Source organism: Staurois parvus, unplaced genomic scaffold (genome assembly GCF_062004578.1).
Source record: "Staurois parvus isolate SC_StPar_1 unplaced genomic scaffold, SC_StPar_1.0 ptg001354l, whole genome shotgun sequence".
Taxonomy (NCBI): Eukaryota; Metazoa; Chordata; class Amphibia; order Anura; family Ranidae; genus Staurois; species Staurois parvus.
In genome coordinates this window covers 185,001-195,710 of record NW_028319150.1, presented here as the reverse complement: position 1 = coordinate 195,710, position 10,710 = coordinate 185,001, and the positions used below count along the sequence as shown (strand labels likewise).

General features: G+C 43.2%; 1 protein-coding gene across 1 annotated transcript in view; it reads right to left on the bottom strand.

Moving 5' to 3' along the window:
* Positions 1–1,025: 1,025 nt before the first annotated feature.
* The window catches only part of LOC149436443 (cocaine- and amphetamine-regulated transcript protein-like), a 10,689-nt gene continuing 1,004 nt past the window's right edge, over positions 1,026–10,710 (bottom strand). Inside the window, exons 2-3 of the mRNA XM_089661632.1 lie at positions 8,818–8,898; positions 1,026–1,444 (exon numbers count right to left, since the gene is read on the bottom strand). Coding sequence (XP_089517758.1) covers positions 1,337–1,444; positions 8,818–8,898 — 189 coding nt within the window. The 3' untranslated portion in view covers positions 1,026–1,336. The remainder of the gene's footprint in view (positions 1,445–8,817; positions 8,899–10,710) is intronic.

Genomic DNA, 10,710 nt, shown 5'->3' with positions numbered 1-10,710 from the left:
TGTAATATCTTTTTCTCATTAAATCTAATGTTTCTCTTTCCTGCAACCATGGCAACAGTATCTTCTCCAGGACAGTAGCAGGTAAGGATCTGGGGGTGTATGGGCACACCGATACGGCAGGCTTCACCAATGCCAGAAATATCGATTGCCCCCCTGTTATGGAGAGATCAGGAGGGGCTGAGCTCTGTCTGCCAGATCCATCACTATACAGATCAAGCTCACCACATACGGTACAATCCGATTGGACAATCTTGTTTAGATCTGCCAACAACTAGGCAGTGCAAGGGCCTTCCTGATTGGATACGAATGGAATCGAGAGCTTCGGGAGGTCCTAATATGACATCTAGTTTTGGTAGATCTGACATTTGTAGTGCAGAGATTGTACGGTTCGGATTGTACGGTTTGGATTGTACGGTGCAGATTGTACGGTGCAGATTGTACGGGTCGGATTGTACGGGTCGGATTGTACGGTTCGGATTGTACGGTGTGCATTGTACGGGACAGATTGTACGGTTCGGATTGTACAGTGCAGATTGTACGGTGCGGATTGTACGGTTCGGATTGTACGGTGCAGATTGTACGGTTCCGATTGTACGGTGCGGATTGTACGGTGCAGATTGTACGGTGCGGATTGTACAGTGCGGATTGTACGGTGCGGATTGTACGGTGCGGATTGTACGGTGCGGATTGTACGGTTCGGATTGTACGGTGCGGATTGTACGGTGCGGATTGTACGGTGCGGATTGTACGGTTCGGATTGTACGGTTTGGATTGTACGGTTCGGATTGTACGGTTCGGATTGTACGGTTCGGATTGTATGGTGCGGATTGTACGGATCGGATTGTACGGGTCATATTGTACAGATCGGATTGTATGGTGCGGATTGTACGGATTGGATTGTACGGTGCGGATTGTACAGTGTATGGTGAGCCAATGAGAGAAAGACGGCATTCTGCTTCCCGCAGCCCAGCTATGGGAAGGATCGGCACCCAGGAATGTGTATGGAGTTCAGCCAATCAGACACATGAGACTTTATATCGTTTATTGTATCATATAAAACAATTCGGGACGTTCAGACACATACAGGGGGGGCGACTGGGGGGGGGGGAGGGGCCAAGGGGGTATTTAAAGGGGATTCCCAGGATCAGTGCAACGGCTCAAAGTGCAGATGAGTTAAAGGGGGGGGGGGGTAACATAAACAGGTTGTCACATGAACATCGGGGGTCCGGATTGGGCGTAAGTCGGACGGTGAGTCACAGAGATGGCGGGAACGGCGCAGAGTACAAGACGGTGTCATCACAAGGGCGTCCGGTGACCCCGCCCTCAGTGGGAGGGGTTAGTAACACCGCAGCATGAACGAACTGCAGGAGGCTCCTCGGAGGCAGTCGCACAACTTTCCGATCCGCGGGCCGTGCTTCATGGCGCAACGTTCCCCGACGTCACACTGCGAGAGAAGGAAACAGATCGTCAGAGTACGAGAGACACTGATTGGACAGAAATCTCAGGGGGCGTGTACACGCTTTTATATATTATATTACATGCTTTTTTTTTAAAAAAAAGTAAATAAAATGATTTCATTTATTAATGTTGTTGCAAAGCACTGATTGTTATCTCACAAGTATATTCCTATTCTTATTATAGCCATATTTGCCACCCTAACTCCTCCCACAGTTTTTACACTACAAAGACAAGTGATATATCAAAACGTGCGGATTGTTCCCGATCGGATTGCTGTTACTTTGTGGAACGTTTCGCCGAATCGTTCAAGAAATATCGCGGTTTTTGCGGCCAAATTTTCCCATAGGAATGCATTGAGCAGCACAGCACAGCTAGAGTGTGCAAAGGAAAAATCAGAACATGATTTGTAAACTGCCATCACTCTGTCATTTTCAAGCCCACCTACACATATCTTATATCAAAACGTTCAGCTATCCCTGCTGTCACTAAAAATGTTCACGGCTAGGACATACTCCTGATAGTTTTCACAATATGACCATTTGTTTGCAACTCACCCCTCCCATTGACTTTCATTGAAACTCCACTCTAGACACCTGAAATTTTAAGGGACGTGTCTAAACTGAGACTGTGCCTTCATTTTTTATCTTTCAGAGACATACTATGCATCAAAATTTAGCTCGGTTTCTTGTGATTCTTGCAATACCAAGCTCTTCGCAGTAGCATTTATACTTTTAAAACTACAAGCGTTTGAAGATGGCAATCGCCAGTGAAGTTGGCAAGTTTAAACAGTGTGTTTAGAACAGCCATGCTGACATTCCTGACTGAGTGAGTTGCTATAGCAACCAAAGGTCACTCAAGAGGCAGATGACTCACCAGGCTGGACTGTGAGCTTCAAAATACAAGCTGAAATGCATTTCTCACTATCAGGCTTGCAATGTGCACTGCTTACATTTCATCAATCATTTGGTAAAGGTTGCGGCAAGAACACTTTACACAATTTCCCCAGAAATTGTAGATTTTCTAGTTCTTATTCCGTTTCTTATTATAGCCATATTTACCACCCTAACTCCTCCCACAGTTTTTACACTACAAAGACAAGTAATATATCAAAACGTGCGGATTGTTCCCGATCGGATTGCTGTTACTTTGTGGAACGTTTCGCCGAATCGTTCAAGAAATATCGCGGTTTTTGCGGCGAAATTTTCCCATAGGAATGCATTGAGCAGCAGAGCACAGCTAGAGTGTGCAAAGGAAAAATCAGAAAAATCAGAACATGATTTGTAAACTGCCATCACTCTGTCATTTTCAAGCCCACCTACACATATCTTATATCAAAACGTTCAGCTAACCCTGCTGTCACTAAAAATGTTCACGGCTAGGACATACTCCTGATAGTTTTCACAATATGACCATTTGTTTGCAACTCACCCCTCCCATTGACTTTCATTGAAACTCCACTCTAGACACCTGAAATTTTAAGGGACGTGTTTAAACTGAGACTGTGCCTTCATTTTTTATCTTTCAGAGACATTTAGCTCGATTTCTTGTGATTCTTGCAATACCAAGCTCTTCGCAGTAGCATTTATACTTTTAAAACTACAAGCGTTTGAAGATGGCAATCGCCAGTGAAGTTGGCAAGTTTAAACAGTGTGTTTAGAACAGACATGCTGACATTCCTGACTGAGTGAGTTGCTATAGCAACCAAACGTCACTCAAGAGGCAGATGACTCACCAGGCTGGACTGTGAGCTTCAAAATACAAGCTGAAATGCATTTCTCACTATCAGGCTTGCAATGTGCACTGCTTACATTTCATCAATCATTTCATCAATCATTTGGTAAAGGTTACTTGCAAGAACACTTTACACAATTTCCCCAGAAATTGTAGATTTTCTAGTTATTATTATTATTATAATAACTCTTTTATATATTATATTATTATACTTTTTATTATTCACTTTTTATTTATCATTTCAATTGTTATTATTATTATTGCTGCTACACTGATATATTATATTATATTATTTTTTTATTATTTTTAAAATTATTTAAATATTTCATTTATTATTATTGTTATATTATTATTATTTGTATTATTATTACTCTTTAATATATTATATTATTATACTTTTTATTATTCACTTTTTATTATTTCAATTATTATTAGTAGTAGTATTATAATATAATTGTTATTATTATTATTATTATTATTATTATTGCTGCTACACTTTGATATATTATATTATTTTATTTTATTTTTTTATTATTTTTAAAATTATTTTAATATTTCATTTATTATTATTGTTATTATTATTATTAATAATATTTGTATTATTATTATTATTCTTTTGTATATTATATTATTATACTTTTTATTATTCACTTTTTATTATTTCAATTATTATTATTAGTAGTAGTAGTATTATAATATAATAATAATTGTTGTTATTATTATTATTATTATTGCTGCTACACTTTGGTATATTATATTATTTTATTTTATTTTTTTATTATTTTTAAAATTATTTTAATATTTCATTTATTATTATTGTTATTATTATTATTATTATTTGTATTATTATTATTCTTTTGTATATTATATTATTATACTTTTTATTATTCACTTTTTATTATTTCAATTATTATTATTATTAGTAGTAGTATTATAATATAATAATAATTGTTGTTATTATTATTATTATTATTATTATTGCTGCTACACTTTTATATATTATATTATTTTATTTTTTTATTATTTTTAAAATTATTTTAATATTTAATTTATTATTGCTATTTTATTATTATTACTCTTTTATATATTATATTATTATACTTTTTATTATTCACTTTATATTTATCATTTCAATTATTAGTATTATAATATAATAATAATTGTTTTTATTATTATTACTACTACACTTTTATATATTATATTATATTATATTAATTAATGTTTTATTATTTTTAAAATTATTTTAATATTTCATTTATTATTTATGTTTTATTATTATTACAGTTTTATATATTATGTTATTATACTTTTATCAATTTTTATTACATATTTTATTATTATTATTATTATTATTATTATTATTATTAGTAGTAGTAGTAGTAGTATTTTAATTATTGTTGTTATTATTACACATTTTTTTATATTATATTTAATTTTTTTCTATTTTTTTTATTTCATCTATTATTATTATTATTACTCTTGTATAGATTATGTTATTATATTCATATTTATTATTATTAATAAAAATTATTAATAATATACTTGTAATACACTTTTATGTTTATTTCAGGTACTTATATAGCGCCATCAATTTACGCAGCACTTTACACATATATTGTACATTCCCATCATTCCCCGCCCCCGAGGGGCGTACAATCTAAGGTCCCTAACTCACATTCATACATACACATACTAGGGACAATTTAGACAGGAGCCAATTCACCTACCAGCATGTCTTTGTAGTGTGAAGGAAACCAGAGTACCTGGCGGAAACCCACGCAGGCACAGGGAGAACATGCAAACTCCAGGCGGCTGGTGCCTTGGTTGGGATTCAAACCAACGACCCGAGTACTTTCAGCTGGAAGTGCTAACCATTTATTTGGATAATTCCTCTGTTCAAGTTTAATTCGTATTTGTTGAAATTCGTTCCTAATGTGATTCTGTAATATTGCCGGGGGAAGTGCTAACCATTTAGCCACTGTGCTGCCCCGTATTACTGTTTATTATTGTACTTATTAATTTTTATTATATATTATTTCATTTATTATTATTAGCAATAATAATAATATTTCAGTTTTAAATTATATTATATTATTTTATTTTTCTATTATTTTTTAAATTGTTTAATATTTAATTTATTATTATTATTATTATTATTTTTATTATTATACTATTATTAGTATTAATAATATTATGACTACACGTTTATATTTTCTATTATTATACATTTTTATTATTTCATTATTATTAGTAGTAGTATTATTATTATTACTATTATTACACTTTTATATGTTATATTACTATACTTTCTATTTTGAATTTTTTATTATATATTATTTCATATTTTATTAATAGTTTTTTTTCGCTTTTATAGTCTATTATCATTTTTTTATTTTTCTATATTTTTTTTTAATTATTTAATATTTCATTTATTATTATTATTATTATTATTATTTTTATACTATTATTAATAAACATTTTTATATATTATATTATTATTATTATTATTTGTTTTTATGTTACTTTTTCATCCTCCCATCTTCTGAGTATTATTACTGCAGCATGCCGCAGCTTTGACCCCGTTATCTCCGTGTTTTGTTCACAGTGTGGTCAGCAGGAGGTAAGTACCACGGGTGCAAATGTCCGGGTTTTACCTGTCAATCTGTGTTTGTGAAGGAACGGATACATTATTGCACTCACAGCCCCGTATTGTACAGAAATAAACACAGTAAAGCCTGGGGTGGAAAAAACAAGCAACTGAGCTGCATTTTTACTGCCCCCATTTAACTGCAAAAGCAGCATACAGTGGTGTACATATGCTGCTGAGAAATATATCCTGGCCGACTGCGACTCATTGATCTGCTGGTGCTGCTGCAGGTTTTGGGGGGTCGAACCCTCTGAAAATGATCCACCACAGAGGGGACACAAGTGTGAATCACTCCTTTACACCACAGGGGTGTCCAAACTACGGCCCACGGGCCACATCCGGCCCACTGCAAGATTTTATCTGGCCCTCTGATATAAGATGGACTCTGATGTAAGGGGGGGGGGGGGTTCTGATGCAAGGGGGGCTTTTATGGGAACTCTAATGTAGGGGGGTTCTCTGATAGGGACCCTGATGTAAGTGGGGACTCTGATGGGGCCTGTGATGTAAGGGGGGACTCTGATGGGGACTGTGATGTAAGGGGGGACTTTGATGGGGACTGTGATGTAAGGGGGGCTCTGATGGGGACTGTGATGTAAGGGGGGACTTTGATGGGGACTGTGATGTAAGGGGGGCTCTGATGGGGACTGTGATGTAAGGGGGGCTCTGATGGGGACTGTGATGTAAGGGGGGGGAGCTTTGATGGGGACTTTGATTTAAGTTAGGACTCTGATCTTAGTGGGACTCCAATGGGGACTCTGATGTAAGGGGGGGGGGGCTCTGATGTAAGTGAGGACTCTGATCTTAGGGGGACTCTAACTGGGACTCTGATGTAAGGGGGGACTCTGATCTTAGGGGGACTCTAACTGGGACTCTGATGTAAGGGGAGCTCTGATAGGGACCCTGATGTATGTGGGGACTCTGATGGGGACTGTGATGTAAGTGGGGCGGCGGCTCTGATGGGGGCTTTGATGTAAGTTAGGACTCTGATCTTAGTGGAACTCCAATGGGGACTCTGATGAGGACCCTGATGTAAGGGGGGTTCTGATAGCGACCCTGATGTAAGTGGGGACTCTGATGGAGACTGTGATGTAAGGGGGGGGGGCTCTGATGTAAGTGAAGACTCTGATCTTAGGGGGACTCTAACTGGGACTCTGATGTAAGGGGGGACTCTGATCTTAGGGGGACTCTAACTGGGACTCTGATGTAAGGGGGGCTCTGATAGGGACCCTGATGTAAGTGGGGGCTTTGATGTAAGTTAGGACTCTGATCTTAGTGGGACTCCAATGGGGACTCTGATGAGGACCCTGATGTAAGTGGTGTAGCAATCGTGCCAATCGGTGATCACATGATCAGGACCTCGCACAGAGTTCCCGTCAGACGATCGGTTTTGCGCTGTGTCTGGAGGACACAGCAGGCACCGGATCGCGGTGCTGCGGACTCCCAGGGAGCGCGCACAAGCAGGGGGCGGGGAGGCCGTTTATATACATGGGCTGGATGGGAAGTGGTTAGAGGCTTTTGGGAGGACTTTGGCAAGTACTTTAACCCTCTAAACTCATTTCTTCTACCTCTTTCCTGTGCTGGTGTTCTCTGTATATTTATATATATATATATTGGTTACATCTTTTTCTGTAAATACTTTTATTGCACCATTTTGACCTTTTAGTAATAAATCTTTCTTTCTGAAAGTGTTGAACTGTTTCTAGAGCCCTTTAATGCAAACTAAGAACCCCTGTCTCTGAAGAGCGCTCCTGTGTGTGTGTAACCCTCTGTATAACCGGCCTGCGGTGACCGTGGTATACAGACGATTATCTCAATCATTATAGTGTTATTGCTGATATTGCCGAGTTTCCTCTTTCTCTGTACAATAAGGAGGTGGTGGCAGTGTGAAGGGTTAATTGTGTAATTATCCTGACCCAGTAACAATCGCTCACACTGCCGGTACACAGATTGTGGTCTATTAGCTGGACAATCGCTGTGCAGGGTGCAGCTGGGCGTGGCATTGTTATGCACCTGACAGCGCGGTTTTAGATTGGCTAGTCCTTCGGTCATGAGTTTGGCGAGAAGGGATGGGGTCTGATGCCGCTACTCTGATGGGGACTGTGATGTAAAGGGGAGGGCTCAAAGGGGGACTCTGATGTAAGTGGGTGCTCTGATGGGGACCCTGATGTAAGGGGGGCTCTGATAGGGACCCTGATGTAAGGAGGGACTCTGATGGGGACTGCGATGTAAGGGGGCCTCTGATAGGGATCCTGATGTAAGGGGGCCTCTGATAGGGACCCTGATGTAAGGGGGATTCTGAACTAAGGGGGACTCCAATGGGGACTCTGATGTAAGGGGAGCTCTGATAGGGACCCTGATGTAAGTGGGGACTGTGATTTAATGGGGACCCCAATGGGGTTTGATGTTAGGGGAGACTCTGACAAGGACCCTGATGTAAGAAGGGCTCTGATAGGGACCCTGATGTAAGCGGAGACTCTGATGGGGACTGAAATGTAAGGGGGGGGGGTTCTGGCATGAACTCTGATTTAACGGGGTCCTCTGATGGGTGCTTTGATGTAAGCGGAGACTCTGACAGTGACTCTGATGAAAGGGGGGCTCTAATGAGGACCCTGATGTAAGGGGGGATTCAAATCTAAGGGGGACTCCAATGGGCACCCTGATGTAAGGGGGAACTCTGTTGAGGACCCTGATGTAAGGGGGAACTCTGATGTAAGGGGGGGACTCTAATGGGGACCTATTCCCCCCCCCCAAATAAAGGGTGCAGAGCGCACATAGAAAAGTCACCTAAAATAAAAGCAATACAATGATTCCACACTTTATATACCGGCAATATAACCCCGCCCCCTGGTATGGAGGGGGAGGAGTCCTACAATAGGGTGATAGGACTGGTATATATATATATATATCTCATGGTGGGGGGTATAGAGGGGGTGGGGGGTATACAGGGGGGGTGGTAATAGAAGAAGAAATGTTCATCTCACCCGGGGCAGCTGACTGGCTTTCTTCTCCAGACTCAGACCTCTGTCCTGGGTGTAATCCAACCAATCACCGAGAGCCACCGCCTGCAGAGGGAGGAGATAGGGGGCAGCACTGAGAGGAGCACCGAGCACTGAGCACCCCCTTCCAGTCCGGACACTTCCCCCCTTCCAGTCCGGACACTTTCCCCCCCCTTCCAGTCCGGACACTTTCCCCCCCCTTCCAGTCCGGACACTTTCACCCCCTTCCGGTCCGGACACTTTCACCCCCTTCCAGTCCGGACACTTTCCCCCCCTTCCAGTCCGGACACTTTCACCCCCTTCCAGTCCGGACACTTTCACCCCCTTCCAGTCCGGACACTTTCCCCCCCTTCCAGTCCGGACACTTTCACCCCCTTCCGGTCCGGACACTTTCACCCCCTTCCAGTCCGGACACTTTCCCCCCCTTCCAGTCCGGACACTTTCACCCCCTTTCGGTCCGGACACTTTCCCCCCCTTCCAGTCCGGACACTTTTCCCCCTTCCAGTCTGGACACTTTCCCCCCCTTCCAGTCCGGACACTTTCACCCCCTTCCAGTCCGGACACTTTCCCCCCCTTCCAGTCCGGACACTTTCACCCCCTTCCAGTCTGGACACTTTCCCCCCCTTCCAGTCCGGACACTTTCACCCCCTTCCAGTCCGGACACTTTCCCCCCCTTCCAGTCCGGACACTTTCACCCCCTTCCGGTCCGGACACTTTCACCCCCTTCCAGTCCGGACACTTTCCCCCCCTTCCGGTCCGGACACTTTCCCCCCCTTCCGGTCCGGACACTTTCACCCCCTTCCGGTCCGGACACTTTCCCCCCCTTCCGGTCCGGACACTTTCCCCCCCTTCCGGTCCGGACACTTTCCCCCCCTTCCAGTCCGGACACTTTCCCCCCCTTCCGGTCCGGACACTTTCCCCCCTTTCCAGTCCGGACACTTTCACCCCCTTTCAGTCTGGACACTTTCATCCCCTTTCCAGTCCGGACACTTTCACCCCCTTCCGGTCCGGACACTTTCACCCCCTTCCAGTCTGGACACTTTCCCCCCTTCCAGTCCGGACACTTTCCCCCCCCTTCCAGTCCGGACACTTTCCCCCCCCTTCCAGTCCGGACACTTTCACCCCCTTCCGGTCCGGACACTTTCACCCCCTTCCAGTCCGGACACTTTCCCCCCCTTCCAGTCCGGACACTTTCACCCCCTTCCAGTCCGGACACTTTCACCCCCTTCCAGTCCGGACACTTTCCCCCCCTTCCAGTCCGGACACTTTCACCCCCTTCCGGTCCGGACACTTTCACCCCCTTCCAGTCCGGACACTTTCCCCCCCTTCCAGTCCGGACACTTTCACCCCCTTTCGGTCCGGACACTTTCCCCCCCTTCCAGTCCGGACACTTTTCCCCCTTCCAGTCTGGACACTTTCCCCCCCTTCCAGTCCGGACACTTTCACCCCCTTCCAGTCCGGACACTTTCCCCCCCTTCCAGTCCGGACACTTTCACCCCCTTCCAGTCTGGACACTTTCCCCCCCCTTCCAGTCCGGACACTTTCACCCCCTTCCAGTCCGGACACTTTCCCCCCCTTCCAGTCCGGACACTTTCACCCCCTTCCGGTCCGGACACTTTCACCCCCTTCCAGTCCGGACACTTTCCCCCCCTTCCGGTCCGGACACTTTCCCCCCCTTCCGGTCCGGACACTTTCCCCCCCTTCCGGTCCGGACACTTTCACCCCCTTCCGGTCCGGACACTTTCCCCCCCTTCCGGTCCGGACACTTTCCCCCCCTTCCGGTCCGGACACTTTCCCCCCCTTCCGGTCCGGACACTTTCCCCCCCTTCCGGTCCGGACACTTTCCCCCCTTTCCAGTCCGGACACTTTCACCCCCTT